We start from the raw sequence: 21891 nt of genomic DNA, 5'->3' as shown, positions 1-21891 counted from the left end.
ATGCAGGCTGAGGGGAGGCGTGGTGTAGAAATCATTTCATTAGAGGAAGGAAAGAAGGATTGTGGTGGTTTTACTGTACTGGGCAGCTAAACCCCACAACCGTGGCATCCCTCCCCAGATATCCTGGTGGTTCATGGGCCCATCAAGCTACAAACAGCTCACCCTTACGTTCCCAGTCTAGGTCCACCTGAGCCACTTCAATTTTCAAAGCTCGATCCACTTCTTTGTTGTTCTGATGTTCTTCAGTAGTGCAACTCTTGGGCATGTGGGCATCTACATGACGTACTTTAACATCCAGGTTTTCTACCCGGGCAGCAATATCTTGCCAAAGGGTAGCAGCCCAGATAGGTTTACCTCTGCGCTGCCAGTTGCTCTCTTTCCATTGCTGCAGCCACCCCCACAGAGCATTTGCCACCATCCATGAGTCAGTATAAAGATACAATACTGGCCAATTTTCTCTTTCGGCGATATCTAGGGCTAGTTGTATGGCTGTTACTTCTGCATACTGACTCGACTCACCTTCCCCTTCCATGGCTTCCACAACTCATCGTATGGGATTCCACACAGCAGCTTTCCATTTCCGATGGCTCCCTATCACACGGCAGGATCCGTCAGTAAACAACGCTTACTGCTTTCTGTCTTCTGGCAACTCATTGTATGGTGGTGCCTCTTCAGCATGGGTTACCTCTTCTGTTGGCACTCCGAAATCTCTGCCTTCTGGCCAATCCATAATCTCTTCCAGAATTCCTGGGCGATTGGGTTTTCCCATTCGAGCCCGCTGTGTAATTAACGCTATCCACTTACTCCATGTAGCATCAGTTGCATGGTGTGTAGTGGGAATTTTCTCTTTGAACATCCAATGTAACACAGGTAGCCGCGGTGCCAAGAGGAGCTGTGCCTCCGTACCCACAACTTCTGAAGCAGCTCGAACACCCTCATATGCTGTGAGTATTTCTTTTTCAGTTGGTGTGTAATTGGCTTCTGATCGTCGATAGCCCCGACTCCAGAAGCCCAGAGGTCGACCTCGAGTTTCTTCTGGGGTTTTCTGCCAAAGGCTCCAGGTGAGGCCATGCTCCCCAGCTGCAGTGTACAGTATATTTTGCACAGCTGGTCCAGTACGGACAGGCCCAAGGGCTACTGCACGAGCTATTTCTTGTTTGATTTGTTCAAATGCCTGTTGTTGCTCAGGGCCCCACTCAAAATAGTTTCTCTTTCGAGTCACTCGATACAGAGGACTCACAAGCTGACTATAGCCTGGCACATGCATTCTCCAGAATCCCACGAGGCCTAGGAAAGCTTGCGTTTCCTTTTTGCTAGTTGGCGGAGACATTGCTGTTATTTTATTGATCACATTCATTGGAATATAGCGACGTCCATCCTGCCATTTTACCCCCAAGAACTGGATTTCCTGTGTAGGCCCCTTGACCTTGCTCTTTTTAATGGCAAAACCAGCTTTCAGGAGAATTTGGATTATTTTCTTCCCTTTCTCAAAAACTTCTTCTGCTGTGTTGCCCCATATGAGGATGTCGTCAATGTACTGAAGGTGCTCAGGAGCTCCCCCTTGCTCCAGTGCAGACTGGATCAGTCCATGGCAAATGGTAGGGCTGTGTTTCCACCCCTGGGGCAGCCGATTCCAGGTGTATTGGATGCCCCTCCAAGTGAAAGCAAACTGTGGCCTGCATGCTGCTGCCAAAGGGATAGAGAAAAATGCATTAGCAGTATCAATTGTGGCATACCACTTGGCTGCCTTTGACTCTAGTTCGTACTGAAGTTCTAGCATGTCCAGCACTGCAGCACTCAGTGGTGGCGTGACTTCATTCAGGCCTCGATAGTCCACTGTTAGCCTCCACTCACCATTAGACTTTTGTACTGGCCATATAGGACTATTAAAGGGTGAGCGAGTCTTGCTGATTACTCCCTGACTCTCCAGTCGGTGAACCAACTCATGGATGGGAATCAGGGAGTCTTGGTTGGTGCGATATTGATGTCAGTGCACCATTGTAGTAGCAATTGGTACCTGTTGTTCTTCAACCTTCAGCAATCCTACAACAGAAGGGTCTTCTGAAAGGTCAGGCAGGGTAGACAGCTGCCTAATCTTCTCTGTGCTCAAAGCAGCTATGCCAAAAGCCCACCGGTATCTTTTTGGATCCATGAAGTACCCTCTCTTGAGACAGTCTATGCCAAGGATACACGGAGCCTCTGGGCCAGTCACAATGGGATGCTTTTGCCACTCATTCCCAGTTAGACTCACTTCAGCTTCCAGTACAGATAGTTGTTGGGATCCCCCTGTCACTCCAGAGATACAGGTGAGTTCTGTCCCTTGGTAGCCTGATGGCATTAAGGTACATTGTGCACCAGTGTCCACTAAAGCTTTGTATTCTTGTGGTTCTGATGTGCCAGGCCATTGGATCCACACAGTCCGATAAATCCGGTTATCCCTCTCCTCTACCTGGCCAGAGGCAGGGCCCCTCTAGTCCTGGCTGGAGCGTCTGCCACTTAATTCTTGCAAATGAGAGGTAGAGGTCCCTTCATCAGGGTCAAGAATAACATCAGCTCTTCTACTGCCTCTGGGGTACTGCCCAATAGAAACTGGAGCAGCATTTCTCTTAGGAGCCCCTCTTCTTGCTGCTGTATTTCCTTTCAGTTCACATACCCAAGCAGCTAGGGTTGAAGTAGGTACACCATCCCATTTCCTCATATCTTCCCCATGGTCACGCAGATAAAACCACAAGGTGCCACGTGGTGTATGTCTTGGGTACTCTCTCTCTTGAGCAGGCGAATGCGGATTCTTGGTGGCTGAAGTATCACTCTGTCTAAATGAGGGGGAATATACTTGTTCCACGAGCTTGTCAAGTCCTTTAGACAGTTTCTCCACAGCTGAGACACAGGACTGTAGCGGAGCAGAGAGATTGTCTTCATATTGTTGAAGCTGGCAGGACACATCATACATTGTTGGTCCCATCCCCTCATCCCAGCGAATTGCTGCCAGGGTACTGGCATGTGCTGATGGTGCACTCCGCACAAATTTACGCCACATGGATGTTGTGCACTGGACTTCATCGGGGTCTTGAGGTGTCTGGGCATTGTCCAAATCACTATAAATCATCTCCCGCACAGCTAATTCCCACAGATGCTGGAGACCTTTATCCACAGTGGTCCACTTGCCTATGTGATATACAATATCTTCCTTATGGGGATATCTTTCTTTGATAGCTGCCAGGAGTCGTCTCCAGAGGCTGAGGGCCTGTGCTCCTCTCCCGATTACTTTGTTGATTACCCTTTCTCTAGAGAGGGATCCCAGCTGCTTGGCTTCATTGCCTTCTAATTGTAGGCTATTGGCCCCAGCATCCCAGCATGAAGCAGCCAGGTGAGGATGTGTTCACCTGGGCGTCGACCATAATCCTTTCATACTTCTCGCAACTCACTCAGGGATAAGGATCGAGTGATTTCTGATTCCTTTATGATTTCTGACTCTTCTTCCTGCTGCTTTTGTGATAGCTCTGCTTTAGAGGTGCCTGCCATTTCCCCTTCTCCTTCTTAGGAGAGCTTTCTTCCCTTACTAAACGAGCTGACCTCCGTTTCCATTGTTTTGACTTGACTATGGGGGCGACTGATACCATAGTTGGTTGGTCCTCTGGGTCAGCCACAGCATGTGTTACTTAGTCATCAGATTCAGAGACTTCCTCCCTCTCTTCAAGATGCTGGATGATGTTAAACAGTGTTTAATAGGAATAAGCCAGGACCCAGCACAATGCTGCAAGCTGTCGTTCTCCGGCATTATCAGGGTCAGGACATACAACTCTCAAAAATTCTACCAAGTTTTTAGGATTTAGCACTTGCTTAGGGGTGAAGTTCAAAACTATTGGAGGAGACACTCGTGACAGGTATCTGCCAACATCATCCCACACACCTTGCCACTCACCACAAGACTGTTTCGGGACAGATTCCCAAGTAAGTTTTTTAAACAATCGACTAATCTTAGAGAGAAAATGAAACCTGTTATTCAGAACTAGAAATAGCAATACATGGGTTACAGATGGATCTTCAAAATACTCCCAAACTGTTGTAATTAGCCCACTGTGAAAGAAGGGAAAGGTACCATTCCTAATATTATTAATAAACTGGTGTCCAGATGAGAAAAGGAAGGCAGCGTAATTCTGAATATTCTCTGAAAGATAGTTTCCACGGGACACAAATGATAACAGCACAGAGCCTGAATTCCAGATTAAAACCAAGGTCAGTGCTTGGCAGCACAGCGAATTAAAAAAAGTGAACACAGATTGTAGCACTTTGTCAGATCGGATATATAGGAGAAAGGAGAATATGACACGGATTGCATGACATATGAACAAAGCTATTTTTATTAACAGGGCAATGGACATGGTTACTAGCAAGTGTGTTAGTCGTATGTGTTTAATCAATTCTATTGTTACCTCAACCCTTCGAGCCGCACGTTGGGCGCCAAAAAGGACTGTGGTGGTTTTACTGTGCTGGGCAGCTAAACCCCACAACCGCTCTCTCACTCCCCCTCCTTTAGATGAGGAGGGGGAGAAGTAAAGCAAAGAACAACTCACGGGTTGAGATAAGGATAATTTAATTAAAGGGAAATAATTATAATAATTAAATAAAGACTACCATGAACTAAACAATTTAACTAAGGGGAAATAAAAAGGGAAAGGGGAAAAGGGAGGGGAAAAGGAAAAATAAAAAGAAGGGAGGAAAACAAACAAATAAAATAAATGAAGGCTATATGGAAGTGCAGAGGAAAGAAATTACTCTCTACTTCCCACAAATGAGCCATGATTGACCACGTCCTTGAAGCAAGGCCTCAACGCACGCAGCCGGTGTTCGAGAGGAGGACCGACGTTTTCACAACGAGAGCCCACCCCTCCCCTCTTCTTCCTGTTCCCACCTTTTATTGCTGAGTGTGACATCACATGGTATGGAATATCCCTTTGATTGGTTTAGGTCAGCTGCCCTAGTGATGTTTCTCTCCTCACTTTTTGCCCACCCCCTAGGAGGGTTAAAGAAAGGCCCAATGCTGTGCCACTGCTGCTCAGCAGTAGACACAACACTGGTGTGATAACACTGCTGTTCCAGCTACAAGTACAGAGTATGGCACTGTACGGGCTGCTGCCGGGAAAGTTAACATTCCAGCCAGACACAGTACAAGGATAAACGAAGAACTCTTGTAAGTCATCAGAAGTAGTATTCCTGCCTACATTTGTATACTCCTAGTGGGAGTTCTATAGGGTGTTTCGAGCACAATACATGGGAGCAACATGGAACAATTAGGAAGTCCGGAATTAAGAGGTGGATAGAAGGACCTAAAAAAAAAAAATCCTAAAAAAAAAAAACAAAAAACTATTTAGGCAAGGACTGCAGTCATTTCTTCTAAACATCTTTCGATAGACAGGAAGAAATCCACTGAATGGAGGATGTGGAAGATAAAGAAATTAGAAAACGTTCCAAAATAATGAGGCCAGCTGAGTTCTAGAACTCTTTACTCAGGAAAACAGAGGAACTAAGAACAGGCCAGAAGACACTTAGCAGCAGTGGGCTAGGTATAGTCGATAATGGTTCAGCCTCGTGTTTCTGAAATCTGTTAGCTCAAATGAAAGAGAAGTGGGAGTCATTACAAGATTATGTAGAGGTCCTTTCCAGATTTTCCTTTCTACATTACATGTCACTATTTTTTTTTATTCTTTCACAAACCTTACCTAAGCAAGTAGTTTGTTCTGTCCAGTTTTCTTCTTTGCAGTAAACAGTGCTATGTCCATCCAAAAAATGGTAAAACTGGCAACCATATTCTAAGAAGAACACCGTTTTTAATCACCGGTGCAGAGGTACAGCTCTGCTGTATTTCTAATACAAGGAAGGGAGAGATGCAATTAGATCTTTAAAATAATATTAACACTGCTGAAAGCATCAGCATACCAAATGACTTTGGTCCAAAATTTTCATACCAAAAATGTGTACATAAGTGAACTTCTTTTAGAAGTTTCAGTTTCAGATGCTCTAGATTTATTTTACTGATGTTCAGACTATTTCTGTTCCTTCTACACTCCTCACTTATGTCCACACTTGACTCCTGCTGGGTTACAGTCAATACGGATTGGTTGCTTTTCTGTGCTGAGATTGTCTTTTATTTGTTGCTTGAAATGTTAAACCCATATGGAGTTCAGAATAAACCTCAGTGAGTTACTAAACAAAGGATCTAAATACTCTTGAATCTGCATGTTCAGAGATTATCAGCAGAAGAGGTACAAAATGACTAAAGGTAAACGCTAACACATGAAATAAAATTACATGTATGGGACAGACTTATAAGTGTTGTTTAAAGTCACAGAAAACAAAGATCATTCACTCAGCTGCTGCTATATGAAGCATATGCAATAGACTTTGGTCAAAAAAAATACAAAAAAAAAAAAAAGTGTATATAAGTTTACATATTTCTAATCCCTCTACACTCCTCACCTATGTCCACACTTGATAACTCCCCCCTCCAAATATCACAGAGGCTCAAGTCATGCATAAGAATTGGGGTCTATGATCCGCAGACTTCCCTGAGTTGTTTAAAGGAGAGCACTCGCCTTTACATCATGATGAGGCTGTGAGGACACTCATCTCTGCCATGACCCCAGGCTAAATTCCCAGGCAAGTACATGAACCACACAAGACCACACACACACTACTTGCTGATCAGCAAATTAGCTGCACACTTTAATTGATGTCTCAGTATACTACCAAAGCCAGCCTGCTTCAGGATGCAAATGTTAATAAAATAACAGTGAGATCAATACAGAACAAAAGTAAGAAGTACAGTCATTGGAATGGGTAAAATGTAAATACTTTTACAAAAATGGTTACATATCAAAACAATCATCCAACAATTCAAAGGGAAAAAAGAAAGGCAAATTCCAACACAGAACATTGGCTAAGCTGCAAACACAGCACAATGAAACAGCAAACTCCAGGAAAAATTGTGCTCAAATCTCTGGGCTGGTCAAAGGATCTTTCATTTCTCCAGCTGGGTTCCTTCATGCCTTTTCCATTTATGCAAAATACGCTGCAGTGTAAAGAGAGGAAGTAGAAAAGGAATGAACACCAAGGCTGGCACATAGCCATGTTTCTCGAGAGCAGTGGACAGCAAAGTTGCCTAGCATTCCCATTGCTTCAGTTTGATTCCCCAGGCCCTTTGGAACAGGAGCAACCCCACGACAGACACAAACTGGTAGAGGGTTAAGTGAAGGCCCCTAAAGCTGACTCTCCCTTCTTCTCCACAATTCTACAGAGCATTGTGCCCTCCACACAGAGCACTTACATTCACATCGCGGGTAGTTAATCACTCCATCGTGGCACTGTGCCTCAAAATCCTCTGGGTTTGAGACTTCCCGGAACCAAAATTTGCATTCAAACAAAATAGTCTCCTTAGAGCGATATATGTTAGGTCTTCTCCTCGAATGTCCTAGTTTTATATTGTTCCTCTTCATAGCCATCTCACTCAAACTACAGTTCCCTAGGGAAGAAAAAAAAAAATTAGAGAAAAACAATAGAAAAAGAAAAGAACAGCCACCACCACAAGAGAAAGTACTTTCATCAGTTGCCTGTAGACCTCGTTGTCAACAGTGTGAAGCTGTTGGTACCAGCTGAGTGACTGACACTACTTATTCTCCTGTGCTGCATCCCTGCTGCATCTGACCCCACCTATATCAACACACATTGCCGATGATGAAAGGCAAAAGCCCATTTCATACCCTTCAGCAATGTCACAGTAATTGTGGCTTGGGGAAACTGTAGGAGGAGGCAAGCACAGGTTTCCTGCTGGAGAAGCCTGTGAAGGCGTGCAATGGGCATTGACCCCTGCCTCCACACACACCAGAGCAGGGCACAACCAGAGAGGAGCCGGGAAGGCCATGGGTGCAAAGGGGGCACAGCTGTGGCTGCAAGAGAGAAGCAGGAGAGAAGCTTGCTGGGACAAAGCTCTACCTGAACAGGCAGGCTTCGAAGAGCCTGCAACGAAATGGTCTCCCTCCCTTCAGCCTTGCCACAGTCAGGGAAATGGCACCTTCCACTTTCAGGGTAGCCACTTGCAGGGAACTTACCAGTCCTTCCATCCTGCCTGGAAGCGGATGGGCAGGCCCAGCACCAGTAACCCTGATGAGCCCCAGCGAGCCTGTTCCCCAGGAGCCTTTCCAGCTCAGCTTCTCCAGTCGGTGGCTTCCTGGGGGAGCCTCCCCTCATGGCCTGCAGCTTTGCAGGGTGCTCTCCCATCTTGGTGCCCCACTATTTCTTCCCCAGGCACACTTGCTAGGGGCTTTCCTCTCAGCTTCTGCACTAAAAATGCACCAAGGCAGCGGCCAAGCAGTGACAGAGTGGAGGTGACTTACTTCCTGGCTTGCACCGCGGGTATTCTAATGTCCCGTCCATGCACTGCACTCTGAAGGGGGAAGATGCTGGGTCCTGCACGTATCCTATTTTACAATCAAATTCAATAAAATCGCCTGATGTCGAGTACAGCTTTCTTTCCCCTCTCCATCTCTGCTCAATATGGTTTCTGTCCATATCTTCTTCAGAGGCCGTACAAGCCGCTTGGAAGAGGCAAGAGAAGGATGTGATAAGTTCATACAGATGCATCACACATACATTTTCTTCCCCCCTCCGAGCCTAGAGTTGTACTTTACATCACAAAACTCTTCCAGCAATGAGCCCGTACCCTCTGAGTTTTCCAACAGGAAAGACATTCTTAAGAAGGCAAAAGGGAAAAACAATGATGGCTGAGTCACCACACACCGCTGTGGAGAGGCTTTTTCCCCCGGACAGTCTCACAGGGCAAGGGGGAAGCACAGCCTGGAGCAGGGGCACCCAGAAGGCAGCAATGAACTTCCCTGTGTCTTTTTTGAGGCTTTCTCCTTCCCTTCATTTCAGCACTTCTCAAATTCATTCCCTCATGGCCCTGGATTTCCTTGCACTCAGACCAACCCAGTTTCCTGGATCTGCTGGTGACTGGGGACAGGGAGGGACAGCAGGCAGCAGAGGCAGCTACAGGAGCTGACCTCCAGAGGAAATTCCTTCTGCACAGGAGAAGCACCAGCTGCTCTTCTGCCCTGTCAGCATTGCAGCCCCAGCACAAGCGCTGCTTCACAAGTACAGGGCCTGCAGGGCCTGAGAAAAAGACAACGAGCAGCTCACACAGCTCTGGGCCACACAGCACCAGCTTCCACCTACCCAAGCAAACTGGGGGATTTGTCCACTGCCCTTCAGTACAGGTGATCTGCTCAGGTCCTTTCAGGATGTAGAAACTTGGGCATCTGTATTTCACAGTCTGACCCTGGTCATATTCTGGTAATGGGAAGGAAAGGATGTCCCCATTTTCAATATCTGGAGGTGGGCCACATTTACTACGCTTCCCTGAAAGAAGATTAAAAAGAAAACCATCCAAGTTTAGTTGCAACAGAGGCCTAGTCACAAATTCTTCAAAAGCACTTTGAGAGACTTGGAGGAAAGCAGAGAGAAAACTGTCACTTTGACACCAAATGCTGCATTTGTTCATTTGCTGAAACCTAGCACATGCCTCACGAAATCAAATGAGATTATTCAATGTGCTTGTGAAATCCTAGGCACCAACGTGGTACCAGGTGATAGCTCACCCATCAGCTACGGCCCGCAGGTAATTTAACAGTTGACTCAATTACACGGCATTCACAAAGGCAATGCACCACTTGAATTTCCTGGATGTCAGTGAGCTCTGTGAGCTCTGTTCTCCAGCACAGACAGCACAATTTCTCGCTCTCTTCACATTAGGCATTCTCAGAAAGTAGATTTGCAGAAGTGAAAGGCTGGAGTCTGAAAATCAGAGCTGGCCAGCAGTTGCTCTAAACCTCAGGGTACTTTTCCAAATGTGGCACCCCTTGAGTGAAGCCATCCGATAGACTTCCATTAAACACATCCTGCCACCACAAATGAAGGGATACCATGGAAAATCCCTTTTTCCTGAGTATGACAGATATTGCTGCACTTGCTCACAAGCCTGAGACTGAAATTTGGAGACCTAAATGCCACTGAGCTAGCTTGAGGGCAGTCTTCACTGACAGTCTACTGCATGGAGAGAGAGAGAGAACTCACCTTTGCACTGGGGCCGCCCTGTCCAGGTCCCATTCTGACATGTTACGGTGGAAGCCCCCATCATCTGAAAACCGTGCCAGCACTGATAGTGAGCTGTCTCCCCAGGCAAATACCTTGGCTTTTTAACACCTTGAACTTTTCCACCAGCAATTTCTGGAGGAGGTTCACACGTCACATCTGAAAAGAGACATTTCTCCACTCAATTTGTAAGCATTCATATGTTGTTACACAAACTGCAGTTAAGAAAACTATCTTGTAACTCCCCAGATGATGTTCTTAAGTGCAAGAGACAATATTGCCTTACCAACCTGATTTGATTTGCCCCCCATTTTTTCCTTGGCTTTCTGGGGCACTGTGAGCCCCAGGAATGTAAATTAACATGACAATGGCAGCAGAACACCTTCCAGATTCTCAGGGGATGACAGGGACAGTGAGAGCTTCTAGAAAAAGCCAACATTTCTGTAGCTACACTGCCACAATATTTCCCCACTCAATTTGTAAGAACTCACATGTTCCCCTACACAAACTACAGTTAGGAGAATCATTGTGTTACTCCCCAGATGATGTGCTTAAGTGCAAGAGACAATATTGCCTTACCAATATCACTTGATTCTTTCCCCCCTTTTTTTTCCTTGACCATGAATGTTTCTAAACACTGTGAACCCCAGGAATGTCACTTAATGGCAGCAGAACACCTTCCAGATTCTCAGGAGATGACCGGGACAGTGAGAGCTTCTAGAAAAGGCAACATTGCTGTAGCTGCAACACATGCCACAAAAAGCCTCATTGCAAGGCCATGGCCCTCTGCTGAGAACCCAAGCGCTTCCCAAAATCACAGATGTAGCAGCCAAGCTGGCTCTCTGCTGAACTGCAGAGCTCTGGAAGACATTATCAGCCTGTACTACTCATGGGACAGGTAAGTAAAGTTGACTCCATGGAGGTGTATGACTGCCACGTTGCACTTGTTCAGCCCCAAGCCACAGATTTGGGCAGGAACTAGGAGGACGGCACAGCTCCTCTTCAGAGGAACCTTCTTGCCATTGCAGAACCCAGCCGATCTGCATGTTTTAGTTCCTGAGGCTCTGCTGGGATCTCTGTCATAGTGGAGCCTCAGAGAAGAGCACCTGTTTCTCTCCTCTAGTGCTTCTGCCATTCTGATACTCTCTGACAGCGTTGAACACAACATAGGAGCCCTTACATATCTTTCTAGTGAAGCTCAGTAAAATGGTGTACTCTGGAAATTACTTGTATTGCAGAGAAGAATAGCAAGTCAGCATACTCTAGGCCTTTTTTCTTCAAGATATTTTTGCTCTTGATGAAAATACCCATAGTATTTCTAGAAGCATTAAGCTAAATTAAAGTTCTGTGCAAGAAAGCAGTAGTAGGTACAAAGCTGCAGTACACAAAGAAGACAAAACTAAAAATGGTAATGTCTTTCTAGTTTTAAGGTAATCCAAACAGTCCCCACAAAGCAAACAGCCATTATGAAAGCACAAATTCCTACCTCTGCAGCTTGGCACTTTTGTCCAGTGTCCATCTGAACAAGTGACATAATTTACACCCATAATTTGTGAATTACTTTCACATTCATAATGCACTTTGGCACCAGGCAGATACCTCTGCTGCTGAGTGCTAATAATATGAGCATTGAGAATTTCAGGAGGGGCTCCACAGCGAACATCTGAAAAGAGAGGTGCGTTTCAGGATCGTAGGACAGGAAAATGGCTATCATAGAACAGCGCATTCAGAAGCACTATTATTGATGAGGACAGGTGGTTTGCATAAGGCAGGTTATTTTCTACAAGTCGGAAAGGAATATACTGTGGTTTTCATTCTGCAATGCTTCACCAGGCAATTATTATTTATTTATTTATTTTTGCCTAAAGAGACTTAAAAAGTGGAAAGGAGCTTAAGAGACCAGCTGAATGTGCACGCTGATGCCATACAGCATTCTGTGCCAAAGTGCTGGATAACAAAATGGTTTATTTACTATTCAAAGGTAACTTTCATAGACTGAAATTTAAAATACGTAAGGCTACCATCTATGTCACTCTTCGCAGCCAGCACCCTTTCTCCATAATCCACTGACTGCTAGTCTAAGCAGTGCACATGTCCTATTTTACAATCAAATTCAATAAAATCGCCTGATGTCAAGTACAGCTTTCTTTCTCCTCTCCATCTTAGCTCAATATTGTTTCTGTCCATGTCTTCTTCAGAGGTCGTACAAGCCACTTGGAAGAGGCAAGAAAAGGATATGATCAGGTTATACAGATGCAAAAAAAAAAACATTTCAAAACACACACCCCCATATCCTCCTTGGGCCCACAGATGTTCTTCACATCACAAAACTCTCAACAAAAGAAAAGGGAAAAAAGATGATGGCTAGGATGCTGGCCGCACACCACTGTGGAGAGGCCTTTGCCCTCTGACAGGGCAAGAAGGAAGCACAGCCTGGGGTGCGGGCACTCATCCAATAGACTTCCATTAAACACATCCTGCCACCACAAATGGAGAGACACCATGGAAAATCCCTTTTTCCTGAGTCTGACAGATATTGCTGCACTTGCTCACAGTCCTGAGACTGAAAGTTGGAGACCTAGATGCCACTGAGCTAGCTTGAGGGCAGTCTTCACTGACAGTCTACTGCATGGAGAGAGAGAGAGAACTCACCTTTGCACTGGGGCCGCCCTGTCCAGGTCCCATTCTGACATGTTACGGTGGAAGCCCCCATCATCTGAAAACCTTGCCAGCACTGATAGTGAGCTGTCTCCCCAGGCAAATACCTTGGCTTTTTAACACCTTGAACTTTTCCACCAGCAATTTCTGGAGGAGGTTCACACGTCACATCTGAAAAGAGACATTTCTCCACTCAATTTGTAGGCACTCACATGTTCCCCTACACAAAATACAGTTAAGAGAATCATCATGTTACTCCCCAGATGTTGTTCTTAAGCGCAAGAGGCTATACTGCCTTACCAACATGACTTGATTTTTTTCCCCCTCTTTTTTCCTTGACCATGAGTGTTTCTAAACACTGTGAACCCCAGGAATGTCACTTAATGGCAGCAGAACACCTTCCAAATTCTCAGGAGTTGACAGGGACAGTGAGAGCTTCTAGAAAAAGCCAACGTTTCTGCAGCTACACCACATGCCACAAAAAGCCTCCTTGCAAGGCCATGGCCCTCTGCTGAGAACCGAAGCGCTTCTCAGAATCACAGATGTAGCAGCCAAGTTGGCTCTCTGCTGAACTGTAGAGCTCTGGAACAAGTTATCAGCCTGCACTGCTGGGTTGTTATCCACAGTTCTACTGAGCAGTGTATCTTCCACACAGAGCACTTACTTTCACATCGGGGGTAGTTTATCACTCCATCCTGACACTGGGCGTTAAAATCCTCTGGGTTCGAAACTTCATGGTAGGAATCCTTGCATGTAAACAAAATATACTCCTCAGAACGATACGTGTAAGATCTTCTCCTCGGCTGTCTTAGTTTAATATTGTTGCTCTCCATAGCTGTCTCAAGCACTGTACAGTCCTCTGGGGAAGATAAAAAAAAAAAAAAAAAAAGTAAAATATTGCATCCAGTTCAGGTCCCCAGTTCAAGAAGGACAGGGAACTGCTTGACAGAGTCCAGCGCAGAGCCACGAGGATGATTAAGGGAGGGGAGCTTCTTCCTTACAAGGACAGGCTGAGGGAGTTGGGTCTCTTTACCTTGAGGAAGAGGAGACTGAGTTGTGACTTTATTAATTTCTATAAATTTATAAAGGGCAAGTGTCAGGAGGATGGAGCGAGACTCTTCTAAGTGACACCCAACGACAGATAAAGAGGAAAAGGGTGCAAGCCAGAACATTGAAGATTACGCTTAAATGTGAGAAAATAACTATTTTTTACAGTGAGGATGAAAGAATACTGCAACAGGCTGCCCAGGGGAGTTGTGGAGTGTACATCTGTGGAGACTTTCATAACCCACCTGGACACATTCCTGTGCGACCCGATTTAGGTGCTCCTGCTCAAGAAGAGGATTGGGCTAGATGATTCTTCAAGATCCCTTTCAATCCCTAAGGCTGTGACAAAGCCCTGCCTGAACAGGCAGGCTTGGGAGAGCCTGCAACGAAATGGTCTCCCTCTCTTCAGCCCTGCCACAGTCCATGGCACCCTCCAATTTCAGGGAAGCCACTTGCAGGGAACTTAGCAGCCCTTCCGTCCTGCCTGGAACCAGCCGGGCAGGCCCAGCACCAGTAACCCTGATGAGCCCCAGTGAGCCCATTTCCCACGAGCCTTTCCAGCTCTGGTACGCCAGTCAGTGGCTTCTTGGGGGAACCTCCCCTCATGGCCTGCAGCTTTGCAGGGTGCTCTGCCATCTTGGTGCCCCACTATTTCTTCCCCAGGCACACTTGCTAGGGGCTTTCCTCTCAGCTTCTGCGCTAAAAATGCACCACGGTAGTGGCCAAGCAGTGACAGAGTGGAGGTGACTTACTTCCTGGCTTGCACCGTGGGTATTCTAATGTCCCGTCCATGCACTGCACTCTGAAGGGGGAAGATGCTGGGTCCTGCACATATCCAATTTTACAGTCAAATTCAACAAAATCGCCAGATTTTAAATACAGCTTTCTTTCTCCACTCCATTTCAACTCAATGTTGTTTCTGTCCAGATCTTCTTCAGATGTCGTACAAGCCGCTTGGAAAAGGCAAGAGAAGAACGTCATTAGTTCATGCAGACACATCATGCATCCAACAAAGCAAAATGGAAAAACAATGATGGCTGAGTCGCCACACACCGCTGTGGAGAGGCCTTTGCCCTCTGACAGTCTCACAGGGCAAGGGGGAAGCACAGCCTGGGCTGGGGGCACTCAGCAATGAACCTCCCTGTGTCTTTTATGGGCTCTCTCCTTGCACTCGTCCCAGCACTTCTCAAATTCATTCCCTCGTGGCCCTGGATTTCCTTGCACTCAGACCAACCCACCTTCCTGGATCTGCTGGTGACTGGGGACAGGGAGGGACAGCAGGCAGCAGAGGCAGCTACACGAGCTGACCTCCAGAGGAAATTCCTTCTGCACAGGAGAAGCATCAGCTGCTCTTCTGCCCTGTCAGCATCGCAGCCCCAGCACAAGTGCTGCTACAAAAATGCAGCGCACACAGGGCCTGACAGAAAGACAAAGAGCAGCTCACACAGCTCTGGGCCACGCAGCACCAGCTTCCACCTACCCAAGCAAACTGGGGGATTTGTCCACCGCCCGTCAATGCAGGTGATTTGCTCAGGTCCTTTCAGGATGTAGAAACTTGCACATTTGTATTTCAGCGTTGCACCTTGGGGGTATTGTTTCAACTGGAAGGAAAGGATGTCCCCGTTTTCAATATCTGGAGGTGGGCCGCATTTTCCACCTTCCCCTGGAAGACCAACAACTGTTAGAAAGCAAGCCATCTGAGTTTAGTAGAAACAGAGGCCTAGTCACAAATTCTTCAGAAGACCTTGTAGGCAGCACTTCCAGAGACTTGGAGGAAAGCAGAGAGGAAACTGTCACCTTGAAACCAAATGCCTGGAAAATGGAAAAGCTTCTCATTCTTCTACTGCCAGTTCATCCATTTTTCCTTGCATGAATATTTACATCTTTCTGCAGGACTTGCACTTGTCCTGCAAAATGGGGTAGTGTTTTTGGCACAGCTCTTGCTGCAGAAGATCCTGACTCTCCCCCGCTCCCTGTGCTGCCTGACCAGGGACAAGAGCGGATCAGTTTGCAAACCAGAATAAATGTCACTGGGCTGTACCATTTTGGTTCCTAATGTGATGATAGCTTTTTGCCTCTGTGGAGCACTTACAGCCACTGAGGAGGCTATGCAAGCCAGCATGAATGCATCATGACTGATTTCTTACTCACTTTTAAAAGTCGTGCCCTGCAGCTTCTTGGATTTTTATACCTGTTGAAGCACCACCCTGCTCTGAAGCCTGGCATTCTAACGGGCGTCGTTTTGAGAAGATCCTGCACTGGGTCACTGGCACCAGTAATGCTGCTCTTTGCACTTGGCATTGTGCTCAGCAACCACAATAAGGAGCCCGGTCTTAATTCATCTGGTATGTCTGCACCCCATTCACCTGCCAGTTGGGCAGTGTCCGAGTCAACGGCAGTCTGAGACACTGCATTTGTTCATGTGCTGAAACCTAGCACATGCCTCATGAAATCAAATGAGATTATTCAATGTGCTTGTGAAATCCTAGGCACCAACGTGGTACCAGGTGATAGCTCACCCATCAGCTACGGCCCGCAGGTAATTTAACAGTTGACTCAATTACACGGCATTCACAAAGGCAATGCACCACTTGAATTTCCTGGATGTCAGTAAGCAGGAGAGCTGTGAGCTCTGTTCTCCAGCACAGACAGCACAATTTCTCACTCTCCTCACATTAGGCATTCTCAGAAAGTAGATTTGCAGAAGTGAAAGGTTGGAGTCTGAAAATCAGAGCTGGCCAGCAGTTGCTCTCAGCCTCAGGGTACTTTTCCAGATGTGGCACCCCTTGAGTGAAGCCATCCGATAGACTTCCATTAAACACATCCTGCCACCACAAATGAAGGGATACCATGGAAAATCCCTTTTTCCTGAGTATGACAGATATTGCTGCACTTGCTCACAAGCCTGAGACTGAAATTTGGAGACCTAAATGCCACTGAGCTAGCTTGAGGGCAGTCTTCACTGACAGTCTACTGCATGGAGAGAGAAAGCACATTTGCACTGGGGCCGCTCTATCCAGATCCCATTCTGACATGTTACGGTGGAAGCCCCCATCATCTGAAAACCGTGCCAGCACTGATAGTGAGCTGTCTCCCCAGGCAAATACCTTGGCTTTTTAAAACCTTGAACTTTTCCACCAGCAAATTCTGGAGGAGGTTCACACGTCACATCTGAAAAGAGACATTTCTCCACTCAATTTGTAAGCATTCATATGTTGTTACACAAACTGCAGTTAAGAAAACTATCTTGTAACTTCCCAGATGATGTTCTTAAGTGCAAGAGACAATATTGCCTTACCAACCTGATTTGATTTGCCCCCCATTTTTTCCTTGGCTTTCTGGGGCACTGTGAGCCCCAGGAATGTAAATTAACATGACAATGGCAGCAGAACACCTTCCAGATTCTCAGGGGATGACAGGGACAGGGAGAGCTTCTAGAAAAAGCCAACATTTCTGTAGCTACACTGCCACAATATTTCCCCACTCAATTTGTAAGAACTCACATGTTCCCCTACACAAACTACAGTTAGGAGAATCATTGTGTTACTCCCCAGATGATGTGCTTAAGTGCAAGAGACAATATTGCCTTACCAATATCACTTGATTCTTTCCCCCCTTTTTTTCCTTGACCATGAATGTTTCTAAACACTGTGAACCCCAGGAATGTCACTTAATGGCAGCAGAACACCTTCCAGATTCTCAGGAGATGACCGGGACAGTGAGAGCTTCTAGAAAAAGCCAACGTTTCTGTAGCTGCAACACATGCCACAAAAAGCCTCATTGCAAGGCCATGGCCCTCTGCTGAGATCCCCAGCGCTTCTCAAAATCACAGATTTAGCAGCCAAGCTGGCTCTCTTATGAACTGCAGAGCTCTGGAAGACATTATCAGCCTGTACTACTCATGGGACAGGTAAGTAAAGTTGACTCCATGGAGGTGTATGACTGCCACGTTGCACTTGTTCAGCCCCAAGCCACAGATTTGGGCAGGGACTAGGAGGATGGCACAGCTCCTCTTCAGAGGAAACTTCTTGCCATTGCAGAACCCAGCCGATCTGCATGTTTTAGTTCCTGAGGCTCTGCTGGGATCTCTGTCATAGTGGAGCCTCCGAGAAGAGCTCCTGTTTCTCTCCTCTAGTGCTTCTGCCATTCCGATACTCTCTGACAGCGCTGAACACAACATAGGAGCCCTTACATATCTTTCTAGTGAAGCTCAGTAAAATGGTGTACTCTGGAAATTACTTGTATTGCAGAGAAGAATAGCAAGTCAGCATACTCTAGGTGTTTTTTCTTCAAGATATTTTTGCTCTTGATGAAAATACCCATAGTATTTCTAGAAGCATTAAGCTAAATTAAAGTTCTGTGCAAGAAAGCAGTAGTAGGTACAAAGCTGCAGTACACAAAGAAAACAAAACTAAAAAAGGTAATGTCTTTCTAGTATTAAGGTAATCCAAACAGTCCCCATGAAGTGAACAGCCATAATGAAAGCACAAATTCCTACCTCTGCAGCTTGGCACTTTTGTCCAGTGTCCATCTGAACAAATGACATAATTTACACCCATAATTTGTGAATTGCTTACACATTCATAATGCACTTTGGCACCAGGCAGATACCTCTGCTGCTGAGGGCTGGTAATATGAGCATTGAGAATTTCAGGAGGGGGTCCACAGCTAACATCTGAAAAGAGAGGTGCGTTTAAGGATCGTACGACAGGAATATGGCTATCATAGAATAGTGAATTCAGAAGCACCATTATTCCTGATGAGGACAGATGATTTGCATATGGTACGTCATGTTCTACAAGTAGGAAATGAAGATACTATATTTTCGTTCTGCAAAGCTTCACTAGGCAATTTTTTTATTATTATTTATTTATTTATTGCCTAAAGTTACTTGTCACTATGTCACTCTTTGCAGCCAACAAACTTTCCTCCATAACCGCTGACTGCTTGATCTATGCAGTGAGCGAAGCTATGGCTACTGGCTTCAGTCCAGAAGGGGAAAAGATTTCTTTGCTGATCAGTTCTGCTTGGTGCTTCTCAGGGACCAGAAAAACAGGTGTTGTAGCAATCTATTAAAAGCAACTCAATGATCAGCTCTGCTGGTCTGACTCACTTGCACATATCGGTTGGCGTTACATTAATTACTGTTCCTGGAAGACTAAGAAGGATCATAGACTACTTAGAAGTACAACCTATACCTTCACAGGTTGGTGGTGTTGACCAATTTCCCCTTCTGCAAAAAATTTCAGGGGGACCAGTGACCTGAAATCCTTCATGACACTGGTAGCGAACTGTTTCACCAGGCTCATACTTCTCCTTGCTCCTGCCTTCAAAAGCAGCATTGGCCACTGCTGGAATACTTCCACATGGTCTTTCTGAAAAGATATGCAAACTTGAAACTTTGGGTAATGCGATGCACATAGAATGACTGTATTGTTCCCACCAAAAAAAGATGCCTTTTATAGCATCAGCACATGCCACTGCCTAGGGGAATTTAACTAACCACGCAGCCACTAGATAACATACACAGATCAAGTGAGATGAAACCTTTATTATTGTTGACGTGCAGTAGACTACTGCAGGGTCCAAAAAAGTCAGACTCCAAGAAGAAGCATCTTGAAACAGATGGGTGAAAACAGGAGCACCTGCAGGACTCTTCCTGCTGTCTGTTTACCACAGACGTTCAATGCAACTGAAATAAGGCTCACGGACTGCTGCAGGACAAGGGAGCTACCATTCAGGAGGAGTTAGGAAATCCAGAGCCTGCGTTCCAACCTTCTTCCCTTTCTAGGCAAAGGATCCCTCAGCCAGAGGTGCAGGAGATGAAGAACAAAAAGCTGTCAGCCTTCCTTTCCACATGCATAGGACATGTCCTCCCAAGGGGTTGTGCTTGTGCAGATTTGGCTCAAAAAGGTTTTCACCACAGGACTGTGCAAGACCATGGCAGTTACAGACTTCGATTTTTGCTCTAACCTTCCAACTTATCCACTGTTCTCAACGGATATGGAAAAGGACTTTCCCTGTAGGGTGCCTATGTTATACATAAACTCTTTACTGTCATCACCCTTGTGATTTCTGCTTGCATGGGTCACAGCTACTACAGTTCTGCATAGAGAAAGCAATGAGGCGTGAACATGAATGGCAACAGAACAGTCTTTGGGGTAGCACATTTTGGCTCCCAGTTGCTGTTTCGTAATGGTACATGGTGCAAGAGAATGAGAAATGTCCACCGTTGCCAAGTCAAACAGCAAAAAAAATTACCCTTACCCAAACACTGAGGTGGTCCAGGCATCCAGACTTTTCCATGGCATGTTACCCATTCTGATCCTGATAAAGCATATCCAGGGTCGCATGTGTATTGCACTCTGTCATTTTCCTCATATTCGGATTTAACGCCACTAACAATTTTGCCAAACTCAATGAGAGGTGGGTCTTCACATGCTGCTCCTGCAGAAGCTGTGCACAGGTTTCTGTTATTTGGCTGCACGTTGCTGTTTATATCCTGATTTATTCCTACCACCAATTTCTTCAAAATGAATGACAAGTCGGTGTTTGCATGCTGTTCACCAGAAAATATAAAAAAAAATTCTTCTCATCTGATAGATACTGCAGAGTAATCAGATCTCCAAAGAATGGTGCTACACAGGAGTTGAATAATATTCAGATAACCTGCATCCCTGCATTTGGGAATAGACTGTGCTAATAAATCTCCTAAAGCACTTCTAAGATGTGCCTGTGTAGAGGGAGAAGAGTTTTGATATTCTGAAGACTATATAATGGATCAATTATAGAGTTTAAAACTGGTCATTTTAGTAAAGAAGTCTTCAGTGAAGACTTTCTTCAGGCTACATTCGTCATAGAACTTACTGGAATAACAAAATACCCTAAGATTTGTGCAATATTTTAAAATCCAATCAGAATTCTGCATTGAACTGAATAACAGCAATAACAGCAGCTCAACTGAAATACCAAGGATTTTATATGTATGTATATTGAGGGGGTTATGTCTAGTTATAAGTCAGGTTCGCTATGTGAGCCATTAAGTTCAGGCACAAAGCAAAGAAGAGAACTCAGACAAAATAATATTCTCAAATATGACATTCTAAAATATAATTCTCATTTAGAACTTCTGAAACAGGTTCCATTAAAAGTGACAAATAATTTATTTTTCAGTTCCTTATTCTTGATTGTCACTGGTCACTACACATCACTTAAAGCAAGAATTTCCATTTAAAGACTTACCTTTATGTGTAGCACAACACATCCACAGCAGAAACCCTGTCGTGAGGCGCAGCAGTGTCATTTCCACACTTTAGAAATTAAAGATGTCCTCTGCAAAAGAGTTGCTGTTTCCTCTACTCCAAATTGCATATACTTGTATTCAACTCCCACCTTTCCGAGGGTTGCCCTTGAAAACTCCTCCCCTAATTTTCTTGCGACACAGTAGTCATTTCACACAGATATTAAACAAGCGATTGTTGCAAAAATTCTTCAGTAATTTCTCACAAAACCTTTCAGACTGAACTTGACACAGCACACATGAAACCCATCAGCAAAGACTCAGTGTGTTTATAAAGCACAATATAGCACACATCTCATTTTTCCAGTGTCATCACGTAAAATTTTCTTATGGGCAGAAACTACCATCTATGTGGAGCCAAGAATTTATCAACAGCCTTATTGAAACCTTAACAGCCTAACGAATACACTAACACGTACTACGTTAATACTAGTCTAATACTTGAATTACTAGCCCAAGACGACCCTAAGCATTGCTGTTTATGGAGTCCTGGAGTTTTGCCATACCACAGAATGCTTTGGGTTGGAAGCGACCTTAAAGATCATCCAGTTACAACCCCCTGCCATGGGCAGGGACACCTCCCAGCAGACCAGGATGCTCAAAGCCCCATCCCAGCTGCCCTTCTCAAAGGCCATATGAAGCAAAGAACCCCACAAACAGCATACAACAAAGCTTTTCAGATACCACTGTGGGCCATCTCTGTCTCACTTCCTCACTTTCTTATCCTCCCAGGCTTCACAAAG

General features: G+C 45.4%; 1 protein-coding gene across 1 annotated transcript in view; it reads right to left on the bottom strand.

The window, feature by feature from the left end:
* Positions 1 to 6695: 6695 nt before the first annotated feature.
* LOC311440493 (complement factor H-like) overlaps positions 6696 to 21891 on the bottom strand; it is a 52313-nt gene continuing 37117 nt past the window's right edge. The window contains exons 19-31 of the mRNA XM_084527494.1: positions 20116 to 20407; positions 19047 to 19223; positions 18347 to 18523; positions 15329 to 15511; positions 14601 to 14801; positions 13466 to 13660; positions 12796 to 12972; positions 11630 to 11806; positions 10126 to 10302; positions 9229 to 9411; positions 8391 to 8591; positions 7325 to 7519; positions 6696 to 7069 (exon numbers count right to left, since the gene is read on the bottom strand). Of these exons, the coding sequence (XP_084383620.1) occupies positions 7056 to 7069; positions 7325 to 7519; positions 8391 to 8591; positions 9229 to 9411; positions 10126 to 10302; positions 11630 to 11806; positions 12796 to 12972; positions 13466 to 13660; positions 14601 to 14801; positions 15329 to 15511; positions 18347 to 18523; positions 19047 to 19223; positions 20116 to 20407 (2349 nt within the window). The 3' untranslated portion in view covers positions 6696 to 7055. The remainder of the gene's footprint in view (positions 7070 to 7324; positions 7520 to 8390; positions 8592 to 9228; positions 9412 to 10125; positions 10303 to 11629; positions 11807 to 12795; positions 12973 to 13465; positions 13661 to 14600; positions 14802 to 15328; positions 15512 to 18346; positions 18524 to 19046; positions 19224 to 20115; positions 20408 to 21891) is intronic.

This window comes from Aythya ferina (assembly GCF_964211825.1).
Source record: "Aythya ferina genome assembly, chromosome: 8".
Lineage (NCBI taxonomy): Eukaryota > Metazoa > Chordata > Aves > Anseriformes > Anatidae > Aythya > Aythya ferina.
The sequence above is the reverse complement of the archived record's forward strand: the minus strand, read 5'-3'. Positions and strand labels throughout refer to the sequence as shown.